This window comes from Plecotus auritus (assembly GCF_963455305.1).
Source record: "Plecotus auritus genome assembly, chromosome: 8".
Taxonomy (NCBI): domain Eukaryota; kingdom Metazoa; phylum Chordata; class Mammalia; order Chiroptera; family Vespertilionidae; genus Plecotus; species Plecotus auritus.
The window spans coordinates 128,239,455-128,257,600 of record NC_137782.1 but is presented as its reverse complement, the minus strand read 5'-3'; the positions used below and the strand labels follow the sequence as shown (position 1 = coordinate 128,257,600).

The following is an 18,146-nucleotide window of genomic DNA, read 5'->3' as shown; positions in this document are numbered from 1 at the left end:
AGACAGGACTGCTAGAGGGTAAACTATAACTTGACTGTTAGCTAAATTAAAACTAGTTAAGAACCTCTTAAACTCCATAATTTGGGAATCTCTACTTGACTTCCTGACTAAAATATTTTATTTTATTTATTTATTTATTTTTTTTTTTTAAATATATTTTATTGATTTTTTACAGAGCGGAAGGGAGAGGAGGGATAGAGAGTTAGAAACATCGATGAAAGAGAAACATCGATCAGCTGCCTCTTGCACGCCCCCTACTGGGGATGTGCCCGCAACCAAGGTACATGCCCTTGACCGGAATCGAACCCGGGACCCTTGAGTCCGCAGGCCGACGCTCTATCCACTGAGCCAAACCGGTTTTGGCATGACTAAAATATTTTAATAAATTTCCATTGTCTTAGATGGACTTAGGGCATATATGGCTCTTCTTGATCTAATCCTTGCCTACCTTTATAGCCTCATTTCCACCTCTGCCCGATGAAGTTCCAGTCATAGGGAACCATGGGCACGTCTCTGCAAGTTTGACTCATCTTGCTTTCTCATGTTCCTGGGTCCCCTGTTTGAGTGCCCCTTTCCTCTTCTTCTGCTTGGCTACTTCCTACTGTCCTTTAAGACTCGGTTTGAAGATTTGTTTTTACTTTTGGAAGTGTAGGATTATGGGTGATTTATGTAGGATTTATTGACAGGGACCTGGATGCCAGTGGTTGCTGCTTGGGGGTGGACAGGTAGTGGATACCAGGACTGGGAAGCTGGTGACTGAGAACCCATTCTGCAGAGGAGGGAGGGACGTAGAGAAAGGGTGTGTGTGTGAGCCAAAACTCTAATCCTATGGCACCTGCTTCATTGTTCCATCAAACTTCACTTACAAATCATGAATCAAAGATAAAAATTATTAAGGATGCCATGACAGCAAACTAAGAGCATTAAATCCTAAGCATAGGGCTTTAATGAGTGCAGGGCCCTGTGAGGCTGTGCTGGCCATAAGCCCATGAACCCAACCTTGCATAAAAGTCTGTTCATACAGCATTGATTAATAGCAAAATGTAATAAAGCAAATTGTTCATTAATAAGTGATTAACAAATAAATCATGGTCCAATCACACAGCAAAAAAATCATGTAGCCAGTAAAAAATGAGACAGATCATCTTATAGATATCTAACATAGATATCTAACATAGATAGCTGCTTAAAATACTAAAGTAGAATAATATGTATGTAACTATCCCAGTAAAATGTTAAATACAGTTGGCCCTCCATATCCACAGGTTTTGTATCAGTGGATTCAACCAAGTGGATTGAAAATGTATGAGAAAAAAGTTACATTGTTTTTGACATCTTATGTAGTTATGCCTATTACGGTTTCATCTATACTGAACATGTATAGACTTATCTTCCTTTTTTTTTTTTTTTAATCCTCACTGAGGAAATTTTCCATTGATTTTTAGAGAGAGTGGAAGAGAGAGGGAAAGACAGAGAGAAATATTGATGTGAGAGAAACACATTGATTGGTTGCCTCCTGCATGAGCCCCAACCAGTGCCCGGGCCCGGGCCTGGGGAGGAGCCTACAACCAAAGTACATGCCCTTGACCGGAATTGAACCTGGGACCTTTCGGTCTACAGGCCAGTGCTCTACCCACAAAGCCAAACTGGCTAGGGCCATACTTTTCTTTTTGATTAGTATTCCCTAAACCAGTGGTCGGCAAACTCATTAGTCAACAGAGCCAAATATCAACAGTACAATGATTGAAATTTCTTTTGAGAGCCAAATTTTTAAAACTTAAACTTCTTCTAACGCCACTTCTTCAAAATAGACTTGCCCAGGCTGTGGTATTTTGTGGAAGAGCCACACTCAAGGGGCCAAAGAGCCGCACGTGGCTTGCGAGACGCGGTTTGCCGACCACCGCCCTAAACAATACAGTATAACAACTATTTACATAGCATTTACATTGTATTAGGTATTATAAATAATCTAGAAATGATGTAAATTATTCTGGTGGATGTGCATAGGTTATATACAAATTCTATATGACTTTACATAAGGGACTTAAGCATCTGCAGGTTTAGGTGTGCATGGAGATTCTGGAACTAATAACCTGCAGATACCCAGAGACAAATGTGTATACATGAATGTCTATCTAAAGCAGGGGTGGGAAACATCTGGCCTGTGGGCCATATAAGGCCCACAAAATTATTTGGTCTGGCCCTCCAAAGGCATTAGGAGTGAGTTAATTAAATGTTTGACCAAATATAGCAGGCTAATTATTAAGTTGATAATTTTGTGTGGCCCACGAATGATGTTATAAATAACCAAATGGCCCTTGGCAGAAAAAAGATTCTCCACCCCTGATCTAAAGGAAAATTGGGAGGACTACCTGAATTTCATAAAAGTGATTAGAGGAGGAAAGAATTTTTACTTTTTTTTTTTTTTAATATATCTTTATTGATTTCAGAGAGAAAGGGAGAGGGAAAGAGAGATAGAAACATCAATGATGAGAGAGAATCATTGATTGGCTGCCTCCTGCACGTCCCCTAATGGGGATCAAGCCTGCAACTCAGGTACATGCCCCTGACCAGAATCGAACCTGGGACCCTTCAGTCCGCAGGCTGACGCTCTATCCACTGAGCCAAACCAGCTAGGGCAAGAATTTTTACTTTTTATACCTATTATATTTCAGGCTTTACATGAACATATATTGTTTCTGAAATTAAAAATATGATTACAATTTAGCTCTAACACCTAGAAACACATGTCTGACCCACAGTGAAATCTGTTGGCTTCATTTTACTTAAGAACATAAAAAGACCATGGAAAATAACCTTCCTGACCTGTAAAACACTGCTCATTAAAATTCTTACCTTCTTTTTATCTTTCCATTTAATTCTTACCATCATTGCTGGACTCTTCAATAGGGGATGCTGAGTCCGTATATTCTAGGGCTTCCTTCGTGATCTCAACCACCTGAAGCCTCCTGACCCTGACTAGGTCTGTATCTTTCAATCCTTTCTCCAATTGTTTGACCACTTCTTTTCCAGGCTGGGAAGTCAGAATAGTAATCTGGAAATAAATCCACAAATCAATGTGTCTGCTTTCCCTGGTGTACAGAGTGAGAAACATAGGTTGGATTTAGAGAATAAACACAGGAGAAATCTGTGGTAGTGGCTATTGTCTTCAGGGCAAAGAAGAGGCTTAATTGTAACCTACAAATCAAATTTCATTTGACATATTATTTTGAGATCATCACGGACCCTTCCAAACAGGGTGAGCCTACCCTAGACAGAAACAGGTGAGGTCATCCCCCTCGTTTTAGTTTTTTTTTTTTTCAGATATCTTGAAGCACTAGCGTCTGTCCTACTCAAAATGCCTTGACTTTATGAGGAAATAAAGAACATTGGATCCTTAAATTCCACTCAATAAATATGAACGAAATAGCAGAGAGCCTACATGCTACTTTTTCACAGTGGCGCTTCCATGTAGATTTCTTTCCTTGTTCAACCTGGATCCAGCTGCGCTATTTCTTTTGCTCTTAACTCTAAAATGTATTCAGCGTGGAGGGGATCAATGGGGGGAAAAAGGGAGACATCTGTAATACGTTCAACAATAAAGATAAATGAAAAAAATGTATTCATCTTTGATCAATATATCTGACCTGAAGAAATATTGTGGTGTTTGTGTATAATGTGAATATTTGATTCTACTTCAATGAATATACTCTGTTTTTATTAGCTGTTTTGTCTTAAATTTGAAATTCTGGGAGGCAATTCTTTTTTGTACTTAGACATTTTGATTGAGGAAGAGAGATGCAGATGAAAGCACAATTATTTTTTAAACTGTTTTAAAAAATCTGTTTGATGCCTGAGGTTACCAGAGACTGAAAGTGTTTTTAACTCATACTCACACACTCAGTGCAGTATGCAGTGATAACTTAATTATATTTTTAAGATTGTCTCAGTCTGGCATCAGAATTTTAGAAATTTTTACACTTCCACATTTGCTAATCCCAAGAAAAGTTACTCATTTTGGTGCTAAGATTTGATTAAGTTCTTAAGGGTACCCAGAATGTATAAATATAGACAGCCATGTAGGCAATTTAATGATTGCTTTACAAGTTCCAAAAATCCAAAGGCAGATGGCGTATTTAGATTTTATCTGATTTCAGTTTTCCCTTATAATTCACTGTAGTCCCCATTTTAAAATATCTTTTATTGACTTTTTACAGAGAGGAAGGGAGAGGGAGAGAGAGTTAGAAACGTCGATGAGAGAGAAACACCAATCAGCTGCCTCCTGCACATCCTCTACCGCAACCAAGGTACATGCCCTTGACCGGAATCGAACCCGGGACCGTTGAGTCTGCAGGCCGACGCTCTATCCACTGAGCCAAACCGGCCAGGGCTGTAGTCCCCATTTTTAGAGCTCCTCTCTCTACCTAGCTGTGTATTAAGAATTGCACAGGTTACAGGACAAAGGGACCATATCTCCTGCCTGCAGGAAGCTGAAAACCTAGTCTTGAAAATGACATTCAATGTGAATGAAACATAGAACAATATAAGAATGATAAATAAGGACGCATTTAAGTGGACTGAAATAGGAAGATGGCTTAGATCCTGAGACCAGCATCTCCTACCTCCAGGGAAGTGTAGGTCAGAGCTGCGCCTGTGGTCACATGTCTGCTGTACTGTTTGAATTGCTGGAGCCCATCTTCTACTGCCAGCTGCAGAGAAGTACCTTGTGGTCTGAAACAACCTTCTCTCTGTAATGTGCGGATCTCTGAGATGCAGGTCTGCAGCCTGGCAAAGTTCCCTTTCACTTGCTGCAGAGAAAAATGAATCAAAGATACAAATCTTTAGTGACCCAGGTTTCAGATTAATTGGGAGTCTAACTTCATTATCATTTATTTCTCTTCAGGAGTCCCTTCTGTTTATTTGATCAACATTAACTGAATGCCTACTATGCACTACACTCAAATCTTCCCTATACCAGAAGAACGAAAATTTGCAGCCAAAGGGCTTTAATTATGTGGAGTTACCAGAAACAGGAAAGGAAGGTCCAGTTGTTACTACTTAGTTTTACTTTGTGGTGGCCTGCAAATTGGAGGCTTAGCAAGGCTACTCTTAAACATTGTCTTTATTTCTCAGTCAGTCTAAGCAGTGGCAGCTTCTTTATTCAAGAGTGTTTTTCCAGAAATGAGGATTTTGATGTGGTTGATAATTTCATAACTGATAAGGTCCTACCTAATCTGCTCCTCAGGACTACTTCAGTAAGTAAGAGATGTTTGGTTTCGTCTGCAGTCAGCTGAAGAAGCCAAGAGATAAACTTCTTGGTTCTCCTCACCCTCCTTTATAAAAACTTGCTATCAGGAAGTGTTCTAATATAATCTGATTCTAGGTCAATGTTACATCTCCTAAGGATATATGCATTTTGAATAAATGTGAAATGAAAATTTGTGACACTACTTGAAGAAATTCCAAGCATCAATAGCAGGTGTGGGGTGGGAGTAGATGGGAAGGATAGCCAAATTAGTCCAAAACCTCATTGTAGGTCATACATAACTCTGTATGGTGCCAGGTGGGTACTGGAAATATCGGAGGAACACTTTGCAAAGTATGTGCTTATCTAACCACTATGCTGTATACCTAACTAAAACTAATACAAAATAATATTGAATGTAAACTGTAATTTAAAAAAAATAAAAAAAAAAAGAATTGGTAAGATCTTCACAGTAAGGGAATTCTTCTGAAACTGCTTTAAGAGAAGATTAATCACTTTGGTCAGATTTATTTATATTAATGTCAATGGATATAAAAGGAATTCTAATATTTTAATTATGATTCCTCTTTCATGATTCCTTATAAAAAGTTCAGTATTATTTGATTATACTCATAAATTAAATATGAGGAGTTATGTTGAGGTTTTCAGTTTGGGCAAGTCTCCTACTTGACATCGTTCTCCTTTTATATTTTGAGCTAACTCTGCAGATAGGAAATGTCTGATGCTTATATAGGTCAGAGGCAATGGGTTTAAAGTAGCATTCTTCCTTAACCAAAGATTCAATTGTTCTATACATAAGGTAATGGCATTGTTCAGTGATTTTCTTGAGCATTTAACCAGGTTTGAGTTTATTGGGTTTTTTTAGGAAAAAAAAGTGGCTTGTAATTTTTCCTGAGATACCAGTCAGAGGTTTTTGGTCCAGAATAGTCTGCCTCTCCTAATACAGTAACTAAGGGATCAAAGGATTCATCCAGGGCCAGATGTACTGAGGAGTGCCAGATGCATATTACTTAGTCAATTGAGGAGGGGGAGAAAAATCCTTTTACCTTAGTTTGGAACATGAGCTCATTTCTCAAAAAGCCTCTTATGCTGGATATCTTCCATTTTGTCCTTCCAGGTCACTCTCTACTTTTCTCTACCCCTATTGCCTGAGTGAAGATAGATATCACAGGCAAATATGTTCATGGGAAAGACATGCACAAGGAAAATGGCACAATAGAAGAACATATCTGCCACATGGCCAGAAACGTCAGTATTACTTTCACTCTGTCCTCAGTATAGTCGTGGGATATAAACAGTGGGTTATATACAGTCAGAGTTATACAATTTACTTACCCATTTACCAGTTAACAGACATTCTGTTTCCAGTTTGAGGCTATTATGAATAATGCTGCCATGAATATTCATGTATATTTATTTGTGTGAATGCATGTTTTTATTTCTGTCGGGTAGATTCCTGGGTTGGAATTGTTGGGTTATATAGAAGGTATATATTTAACTTTTTAAGAAATTGACAAACTATTTTCCAAAGCGATTGTATCATTTAACCTTCCCATCAGCAATGAGTGAGGATTAACGTTTTCCCTCATTCTCACCAACACTTGGTATTGCCTGTTAGTATTGCCTGTCTTTTAAATTGCTGCCATTCTAGTGAGTGTGTAATGTTAACTTTGCTTTTCTTTAACTTTTTATTTTGAAATAACTATAGATTTACACAAAACTAAAAAAAAAACACACGTACATAAGGAACTTGTGTAACCTTCACCCAGTTTCTTCCAGTGGTTACATCTTACATAACTAGAGCACAATTTTAAAACCAAGAAATTGACCTTAGTACAATGTGTGCATAGGGTTCTATATCATATTATCACATCTGTAGATTCGTGTAATCACCACCTCAGTCAAGATACAGAATTATTCCCTCACCACAAAGCTCTCTCTTGTGCTATGCTTTTATAGTTACCTCTGATAGGGGGACTTATAATCTAATAGATAGAGCACCTGAATTAATCTGAAAAGTAATCATATTATTTTAAATCTTAGAACACATATACTTATGTGAATAGGGGGTTAAGTTTCTCATATGTGAATAGGGAGTTAAGATTTTCTTAAAGTTTTCTTTTCAAGGCCTGTGCAAAGCAATTGAGGTAACTCAGCTGTGAATCCAGCAAGCAGAACCGATAAACATTGTCAGGCCAACCCACCAGGTGTCAAAACATCATCTCATAGCCTGATGACTAATTACAGTAACTGATGTCTGCGAATCCCCAGGCCTGCACATAGCTGCATTCCTCACCCTGGCCCCTTCCCCTTTATAATCTTGTTCCCTGCACCTTGGCTGGGAAGGCAGGATTTGATGCTTGTAAGCGCCTGTCTTCTTGGTTGGCTAGCCTTCTTAATAAACGCCCATATGATTCAACACTGCCTTTGTTATTGGACACAGCAACAGGCAGCTGAGCCCAAGGTGGGCAGGGGTTCCTGGTAACACCTCCAGCCCCTCCCATTCATAATCCTTGGCAACCATTAACCTGTTCTTATTCTTTATAATTTTGTCATTTTGGGAGAGTTATATAAATAGAATTTAATGTGTGTGACCATATGAGATTGGCTTTTTTTTTTTTTTTCACTCAGCATAATGCTCTCAAGATCCATCCAAGTTGTATGTGTCAATAGTTCATTTCTTTTTATTGCTGAGTAGTATTCTATGGTATGGATATATTAGTTTGTTTAATCATTAATCTATTAAGGGACTCTTAGGTTGTTTCAAGTTTCTGGCTATTACAAATGAAGCTATTGTTAATATTTAAATATGTGTTTTTGTGTAGATGTAAATTTTAATTTTTCTGGGATAAATGTCCCAAAGTGCAATTTCGGTGTTATAAAGTAAGGGTATGTTTAGATTCTTAAGAATATTACAAACTATTTTCCAGAATAGCTGTGCCAGTTTATATTTTCAGCAGCAATGAATGGGAGATCCAGGTTCTCTGAATCCTTGACAGCATTTGGCAGTGTTACTATTTTTTTATTTTAGCTGTTCTAATAGGTGTGTAGTATTATATCATCATGGTCTTAATTTGCATTTGCCTAATGGCTAGTGATGTCGAATATCTTTTTATGTGCTCATTTGCCACCTATATAGTCTCTTCATTGAAATTTCTCTTCATGTATTTTGCCCACTTTTTAAAAATTTAATAAATCTTTATTGTTCAGATTATTACAATTGTTCCTCTATTTTCCCTCATAGCTCCCCTCCACCCAGTTCCCACCCCACCCTCTGCCCTTAGCCCCTCCCCACTGTCCTCATCCATAGGTGTACGATTTTTGTCCAGTCTCTTCCCCCACCCCCCACACCCCGTTCCCCCTGAGAATTATCAGTCCACTCCCTTTCTATGCCTCTGATTCTATTATATTCACCAGTTTATTCTGTTCATCAGATTTTTTTATTCACTTGATTTTTAGATTCACTTGTTGATAGATATGTATTTGTTGTTCATAATTTTTATCTTTACTTTTTTCTTCTTCCTCTTCTTTAAGAATACCTTTCAGCATTTCATATAATACTGGTTTGGTGGTGATAAACTCCTTTAGCTTTTTCTTATCTGTGAAGCTCTTTATCTGCCCTTCAATTCTGAATGATAGCTTTGCTGGGTAGAGTAATCTTGGTTGTAGGTTCTTGCTATTCATCACTTTGAATATTTCTTGCCACTCCCTTCTGGCCTGCATAGTTTCTGGTGAGAAATCAGCTGACAGTCCTATGGGTGCTCCCTTGTGGGTAACTAACTGTTTTTCTCTTGCTGCTTTTAATATTCTCTCTTTGTCTTTTGCTCTTGGCATTTTAATTATGATGTGTCTTGGTGTGGTCCTCTTTGGATTCCTTTTGTTTGGGGTTCTCTGTGCTTCCTGGACTTGTAAGTCTATTTCTTTCATCAGGTAGGGGGAGTTTTCTGTCATTATTTCTTCAAATAGGTTTTCAGTATCTTGCTCTCTGTCTTCTTCTGGCACCCCCATAATTCGGATGTTGGTACGCTTGAAGTTGTCCCAGAGGCTCCTTACACTATCTTCAAATTTTTGGATTCTTTTTTCTTTTTGCTTTTCTGGCTGAGTCTTTTTTGCTTCTTCGTATTTCAAATCTTTGACTTGATTCTTGCAATCCTCTAGTCTGCTGTTAGATCTCTGTATAATATTTTTTATTTCAGTCAGTGTATGCTTAATTTCTAGTTGGTCCTTTTTCATATCCTCAAGGGTCTCACTAAATTTATCGGCCTTTTCTAGAAAATTCTTGAAAAACCTTATAACCGTGGTTTTGAACTCTATATTCAGTCGTTTGCTTTCCTCCATTTCTTTCATTTGTGATCTGTTTCTTTCTCTCCACATTTTGGCTGCTTCCCAGAGTTGATAGAGTGGCTTTGTGTGCTAGGTGTCCTCTAGGGCCCAGTGGCTCAGCCTCCCCAGTTACCTGAGGTGGACACTCTTGGTGCACCCCTTTGTGTTCTGTGTGCACAGTCTTGTTGTAGTTAAGCCTTGATTGTTGTTGGTATCACTGGGAGGAATTGACCTACAGGCCAATTGGCTGTGAGGATCAGGTGTGTCTATAATGGAAGAACTTCTATGCTGGAGACACCCCTATGAGAAAAGACTTGCAAAAGCCTCTATGCTCAGCTTGGATGGGGCGGAGTCTTAGGGCGGAGCAGACAGCATTGGTTTCCCGTCAGCTCTGCCCTAATAGGCCCCTGTGTCTCAGTGTCCCGTGGTAATCGCTGCAAGCACTTCTGAGAGAAAGCTGCCCTCGAGTTCTGCCCGCTGCCGGACAGTCCAATTTCTCCCCGAATGAGTCTGGGTCCCCAGTCTCGCCTGGAACTGGAGTTCAGTGCAGTCGGGAGCTTTTGTCTCCCCCCAGCTTGAGAAAGCCAGCCACGCACTCAGTTGCCAGTCCTCTCTGTGTGCGCGTCTCAGTACCTCTGCTTCCTGCAGCTCCTCTGAGTCTCAGTGTGCTTTTCTCTTTCCTTCTAGTTGTAGAATTTCCACGCAGTCAGCCTTCCTGTGGTTCTGGATGATGTCTGTTTTGTTTTTAGTTGTAGTTTTGAAATTGTTGTGCGAGGCAGCAGTTTAGGTGTTTACCTATGCCGCCATCTTGGTTTCTCTCTGTTTTGCCCACTTTTGAATTAGATTTCTTTTTAATGTTGTGTTGAGACTTCTTGTATGTTCTAAATATGAGTCCTTTGTCAAATTCGTGATTTGGAAATATTTTCTTCCAGTCTGGAGCTTGTCTTTTTTTTTTTTTTTTTTTTTTAATATATTTTATTGATATTTTACAGAGAGGAAGGGAGAGGGATAGAAAGCTAGAAACATCGATGAGAGAGAAGCATCGATCAGCTGCCTCCTGCACACTCCACACTGGGGATGTGCCCGCAACCAAGGTACATGCCCTTGACCGGAATCGAACCCGGGACCCTTCAGTCCGCAGGCCGACGCTCTATCCACTGAGCCAAACCGGTTTCGGCTGGAGCTTGTCTTTTTATTCTCTTGACAGAATCTTTTGCAGAGCAAAGGTTTTTAATCTTGATTAAGTCCAATTTGTCAAGTTTTTTTTTTTATGAATAGTGCTTTTGTGTCATGTCTAGGAATCTTCACCAAGCTCTAGGTCCTGAAGATTTCCTCCTATGTTTTCTTCTAAAAGTTTTAGTTTTACATTTAAATCTATAACCTATTTTCAGCTAATTTTAAAATAAATAAGAGGTTTAGGTTCAGGTTTATTTATTTTTTTTCCTGGGTGTCCCACTGCTACAACACCATTTGTTGAAAAAGCTATTCTTTGTACATTGGACTGCTTTTGCATCTTCATAAAAAATGAGTTGTATATATTTCATTGGATCTATTTTTGTGTTCTCTGTTTTGTTCCTTTGATCCATGTATCTATTCTTCCACCAATACAACACAATCTTGATTACTGTTAGCTATATAATAGGAGGATATTTTATAACACTAAGTTAGAAGAGAAAAAGTTTCAAGCTAGTAATATAAGCTCTCTACTTCAAGAAACTCAAAAAGGAATAGCAAAGTAAACCCAAAACAAGCAGAAGGTAGAAAACAATAAAGAGTATAAGTCAATGAAATTGAAAACAGAAGATTGATGAAACAAAAAGCTAATTCTTTGAAATGATTAATAAAATTGACAAACCTCTAGCAAGATAGACAAAGGAAAATAAAGAGAGAAAATATAACATCAATATCAGGAATGAAACCAGGAGTGTTCTTACAGACCTAGTAGACATATGAAGGATAATAAGAGAATACTATAAACAAGTCTGTATATATTAATATGAATACCTAGAAGAAGTGGACTAATTTCTTGAAAAGCACCAAGTACCACAATCTAATATGAAATAAATAATTTAAATAGCCCTATCACTATATAAGAAATTTAAAACTCCTGAAAAAGTAATTTCTAGGCCTGGGTGGTTTTACTGGAGAATTGTACCAAATGTTTAAAGAAGAATTAATATCAATTCTATACAATCTTTTCCAGAAAATATAAGGAAAGGAAACTGTTACCAACTCATTTTATGAGGCCAGTTATTACCCTAATACCAAAAACAAAGAGAGTATAAAGAAAGAAAACTAAAGGCCAATATTACTCATAAATATAGATTTTAAAAAGAATATTAAAACAATATTAATAAATATAATTAATAAAGAATTACAAACCATCTATATATATAAAAGCCTAAGCAACTGTTAAGACCGAACGACTGGAACAACCGGAACAACTGGTCAACCAGTCACTATGCTGGGCACTGACCACCAGGGGGCAGATGCCCAACACAGGAGCTGTCCCCTGGTGATCAGTGTGCTCCCACAGCCAACCTCCCATGGTCTTTCCTCCCCACGGTACCTCTCCCCTGGCTGGCTAGCCCCCCTGATTGGCCTCAATCGCTGGCCAGGCCGAGGGACCCCACCCGTGCATGAATATGTGCACCGGGCCTCTAGTACTATAATAAAGTGAGGTTTATTTTAGGGATGCAAGACTGTTTCAAAACTTGAAAATGATTAAAGTAATTCATCATATTAAAAGGCTGGAGAAAAATCACATGATCATATCAACTGAAGCAGAATAAGCATTTGATAAAAAGTTCAGCAGCTAACATTATATTAATGGGTAAAAGACAATATTTTACCTTTAAAATTGGGACTGAGGCTAAGATGTCTGTGCTTGCCACTCTTATTTAACACTAGAGGCCTGGTGCATGACATTCATGCACTAGGGGAGGTCCCCTCAGCCTGGCCTGAGCCCTTTAGCAGTCCAGGAGCCCTCAGGGGATGTCTGACTGATGGCTTAGGCCCGCTACTGCTGTCAGTTGGACATCCTTAGTGCTGCCACAGAGGCGGGAGAGGCTCCTGTCACTGCTGCTGTGCTCGACAGCTGTCAGCCCGGCTTGTGGCTGAGCGGTACTCCCCCTGTGGGAGTGCACTGACCACCAGGGGGAAGCTCCTGCATTGAGCGTATGCCCCCTGGTGGTCAGTGCACATCATAGCGACCGGTCATTCTGCTGTTTGGTCGATTTACATATTACCCTTTTATTATATAGGATAATACTATAAGTCTTAAGGAACATTTAAGTATTGATAAGAAAATGAAATAAAAGGCATACAGATTGGAAGGAAAGAAATTCGTTGGGGACATGATGGTTTATATAGAAAATCCCAAAGAATCTACCAAAAAAAAGAAAAGCCTTCACAGAACTAACAAGGGAATCAGCAAGATAATAGGATAGAGCAATATACAAAATCAGTTGTATTTCCTTAATCTGAGAATATCTCTATTTCTGATTCATTCCTTAAAGATATTTTCATTGGATACAGAGTTCTAGGTTAATGGTTCTTTTCTTTCACATTGAAAAATGCTATACTTCCTTTGGCCTCCATGATTTCTGATGAAAATAAATCTATTGTTACTTGTCTCTCCTCCACCCTCCTATATGTAAGGTGTCAGTACTCTGCTTTCAAGAGTTTGCCTTTAGTCTTTAGAAGTTTGATTATGATGTGTCTTAGAACAGATTTATTTGTATTTATCTGTTTGAAACTTACCAGTCTCTTGAATATTTAGGTTTATAACTTTTGCCAAATTTGGGAAATTTCCAATAATTATTTCTTTGAATAATTTTTTCAGCCCTACCCTTCTTCCCCTTTTCTATTGGATGATGTGAATGGTAGATCTTCTATATCACAGATCCCTGTGGCTTTGTTCATTTAAAAAAAACTATTTTCCTGGGGCAGTGGGGGCTTGACTGGGGTGGGAATGGCTGGGGGCGGGTAGGGTCAATCGGGGAAAAAGGAGACATATGTAAAACTTTAGACAATAAAAAAAAATCTATTTTCTCTCTGTTGCTCAGATTGGGTAATTTTTTTTAAAAATATAGAACGCTTTACAAATTTGTGTGTCATCTTTGTGCAGGGGCCATGCTAATCTTCTCTGTATCGTTCCAATTTTAGCATATGTGCTGCCGAAGCGAGCACTCAGATTGGGTAATTTTGATTCTACTTTCAAATTCATTGATTCTTTCCTCTGACCTCTCCATTCTTTGTTGAGCCCATCCATTGACGATTTTATTTTTTCAGATTTTGGTTATTGAATTTTTTGGTTCTAAAATTTCTATTTGGTTCTTCTCTGTACTTCTCTTACTTTGATGAGATGCACTATTTATCCATTTGTTTCAAGCATGTTCATAACTGCTTGTTAAAGCATTTTTTACACTAGCTGCTTTAAAATCTTTTTAAAAATAATTTCAACATCTGTGTCATTTCAGTATTGTAGTCTTTTCATTCAAGTTGAGATTTTCCTGGTTCTTGATATGATGAGTGACCTTTTTTTAAAAATTGTATTATGGACATTTGGGGTATTATGTTATAAGACCCTGGATCTTATTTAGATCTTCTGCTTTAGCAGGCCTCCTCTGATACTCTGCCAAGGGGGAAAGTGAGCTTTCTAGATAATTATTGCCAAGTGGGATGTAACTCCATTTGGCCTCTGATTACAACCCAGAAGGGAAGGTACCTTGTTACCAGTCTCTCTACATGGCCCCCATTGACTATCAGGGGATGGAGAAGCTTCTTTACTATCAGGTGGGCATGAAAATCCTGCCTTTCCACTAGTCCTTCATTGATACCACCCTGTCTTGGAAGTAAAAAGGTACCTCATTGCTGCTCCCCACTCTGCCTCCTCTGACACCACCTTAGGGGCAGAGATAACTTTTTAATGTTGGGTAGGAGGCGGGGAGTCCAGGCTCCTACACCAATTCCATGGACACTAGGGGAGGAGGTCTTGTTTCCACCAAGTAGGAATAAAAGTCCTGGATCCCCCGTAGACCTTCTCTTATTATCCTAGTAGCAAGCTGTCTCAGAAAGGGGATGCACTAGAATCTCTGAAGTCTTTCTGATCCCTGTGATTGTGAACTTTGTATAGGGGAGAAAGTGATGATTTAGATTTGTTTCAGGAGGAGAGAAAGTTGTGTATGTGTGAGGGAGCTTTATAAAAGCACAGCCCCTGGCCTGCCTTTGTCTTTTGAAACCTTAGGGAGTTTCACTTGAGTCTTGTGTGAAACTGTAGAGAACTTATTTTCAGGTTTCTGCACAGTTAGGAATGTCTGAGCAAAGAACATTGAAACCTGGGTTAAAGGATAAGTCTTGGCTATTTACTTGAAGAGCCAAAGACATCTGAAGAAATTTAGACTTGTTTCCCTGTGTTTGCATTTCAAAGGGGTATAAAAGAAGTCAGTTGCTTATATTCCAGAGGGCTGTAAATGCCAAGGTTTTTCCCAGGAGTGGAGGGGGAAAGATGTGGACTATTTAAACTCCAATATTAATAATTTTGGAGTTTCTCTTTTGCATATAAAATTCCCTTATGTGCAGGATGACATCTGGCTTTCATTGTGTTGCTTGTGGGGTATGCGGCATGGGAACAGGCACAACTATTGCTGTAAGTAATAATAACTGTGATATGAGGTTTCTGCAGCAGAAACCTCATATTTACTTTTAGGATAAAATGAACAAATACAGATATACTCACCACAAATGGGAGGATGCACTCGTGTTGATTTTGCACCATGTATAAGCTGAAAAGGGACATGCGGCTGGGGCCCATCAAGCTGCAGGCTAGAGAGAAAAAGTTCTGCATAGCCTCACAGAGGTTGGAGCAGATGTCAGCCCAGGATGGCAGAGAGATATGCACAATGAGAAGCCTCGGAGGTTGCTGGTAAATCTGTGAGGGAGTGGAGGGCCCTTTACCAGTAGTTCGCCCATGATACATGGCAGTCAGACCAGAGGTGGAACTGTAGCCACCACCTTGATATTCTCTACACCTATAGGGAAGAAAGAGAAATCACTGGCGTTTGTAAAACTGAATTATATGCTCTGTTGAAACAGAAAGTCCAAAAAGAAGTCACTGGGGCCCTAACCGGTTTGGCTCAGTGGATAGAGTGTCGGCCTGCGGGCTGAAGGGTCCCAGGTTCGATTCCGGTCAAGGACATGTACCTTGGTTGTGGGCACATCCCCAAGAGGGGGTGTACAAGGGGCAGCTGATCGATGTTTCTCTCTCATTGATGTTTCAAACTCTTTATCCCTCTCCCTTCCTCTCTGTATAAAATCAATAAAATATATTAAAAAAAAAAAAGAAGTCACTGGGTACTAACTCAAGCTTTTCTAGGCAGGCTACCCCATCTTATTTTTTTTTTTTAAGGTATAATTCCATTTCTGTGCAATGTTCAGAACAGTCAAATCCATAGAGACGGAGAGTAAATTGATGGTTGGGAGAGGTTAAGGGAAGAGAGAAATGGAGAATGACTGCTAATGGATAAAGTGTTTCTTTTAGAAGGATGAACATTCTGGAATTATAGTGTAATGGATGCCCACACTTGTGAATATAGTAAAAACCACTGATTTATACACCTTAAAATGATGAGTGTTTTGGAAGGCTATCTCATCTTAATAGCTCTTGAGGGATCTAGATATTTGCCTGTAATATAAGGCTGAGAATACTTAGAGATTCTGAGTAGATCTAATGAAAAAGTTACACAAAAGTCAAACTTCAGTCTCAGAGTAAGCCATATCCCCACATAAACTTTCTTTTTTAAAAAATTCTTTGTTGTTGAAAGTATTACATGTCTCCTTTTCCCCCTATTGACCTCTCCCAGCCCACCCCCACACTAACTTCCTTTATTAGCATTTATTGTGCTGTATAGTAATTTGTTTCTATGACTGTCTCTCCCACTATATTGTGAATTTCCCAAGGATGGAGAACCTGTTTTGTCAACTTTATTTATCAGTGCTTAACACATTTATTTTTTTAAAGTTAAATTTAAATTCTTTATTGTTTAAAGTATTACATATGTCTTCTTTTTCCCCCATTGACCTCTCCCCGGCTGCTCCCACCCACCAGCACATGCCCTCACCCCCCTATTGTCCGTGTCTATTGGTTATGCTTATATGCATTCAAGTCCTTTGGTTGATCTCTTAGGCGTCCCCCCTCCCCCTTCCCTCTGAGGTCGGACGGTCTGTTCATGCTTCTAACACATTGATTTTTTTTGGTACATAGTAATTATTAAAAATGAAAATATGACCATATTTTCTCCTTCAAGACCTATTCAAGACCCTTCATGACTTGACCTTCAGCTTTATTGGTCAACTTCCTAGAAAAATATATCTAACTAATACTAAATCACAAAGAATATTTAAAAACCCAAATACTCTATAACCATTGAAGAAACTTAATTGGTAGTCAAATATCTTCCCACAAAGTAAATGACAGGGAAGATGATTCCACTGATGAGTTCCATCAAACGCTCAAAGACTAAGAACTTCAATCTCAATTTCTTTCAAAGAATAGGAGAGGGAACATTGCTCAATTAATTTTACTAGGTTAGTATAACCTTTAATATAAAAATCAGAGTACTATAAGAAAAAAATTATAGGATAATCTCATCCATGAACTTAGATGTAAAAATTTTAAACAAAATATAAGCAAATTGAAAACAATGGCACATAAAAAGAATTATGAAAGAAATAAAACTCATTGCTTGCAGATGCTATGGTTGTGTATATAGAAAATATAAAATAATTTAGTTTTATCATTTTCTTCAAAAGGTCTCACATTCTATTAAGTTTTATTCTTAGAGATTTGCCATTTTTTAATGTTAATTACATAACATCTTTTTAAATTTTGTTTTCAGCTTGTTGCTAATGCATAGAAATAGAATTAATTTCTATATATTGATTTTTTTAAAAAATAAATCTTTATTCAGATTATTACAATTGTTTCTCCTTTTTCCCCCCATAGCTCCCCTCCACCCGGTTCCCACCCCACCTTCTGCCCTTACCTCCCCACCACTGTCCTCATCCATGGGTGTATGATTTTTGTCCAGTCTCTTCCTGAACCCCCCCATACCCCTTTCCCCCTGAGAATTATCAGTCCACTCCCTTTCTATGCCCCTGATTCTATTATATTCACCAGATTATTCTGTTCCTCAGGTTTTTAAGTCACTTGATTTTTAGGTTCATTTGTTGGTAGATATGTATTTGTTGTTCATAATTTTTATCTTTACTTTTTTCTTCTTCCTCTTCTTTAAGAATACGTTTCAGCATTTCATATAATACTGGTTTGGTGGTGATGAACTCCTTTAGCTTTTTCTTATCTGTGAAGCTCTTTATCTGCCCTTCAATTCTGAATGATAGCTTTGCTGGGTAGAGTAATCTTGGTTGTAGGTTCTTGCTATTCATCACTTTGAATATTTCTTGCCACTCCCTTCTGGCCTGCATAGTTTCTGTTGAGAAATCAGCTGACAATTGTATGGGTGCTCCCTTGTAGGTAATTAACTGTTTTTCTCTTGCT

General features: G+C 38.5%; 1 protein-coding gene across 1 annotated transcript in view; it reads right to left on the bottom strand.

Moving 5' to 3' along the window:
• M1AP (meiosis 1 associated protein) overlaps window positions 1-15,569 on the bottom strand; it is a gene marked incomplete at both ends in the record, with an annotated part of 58,967 nt that extends 43,398 nt beyond the window's left edge. The window contains 3 exons of the mRNA XM_080684950.1: window positions 2,887-3,055; window positions 4,623-4,808; window positions 15,330-15,569. Of these exons, the coding sequence (XP_080541076.1) occupies window positions 2,887-3,055; window positions 4,623-4,808; window positions 15,330-15,569 (595 nt within the window). The remainder of the gene's footprint in view (window positions 1-2,886; window positions 3,056-4,622; window positions 4,809-15,329) is intronic.
• Between the last annotated feature and the right edge of the window lie 2,577 nt (window positions 15,570-18,146).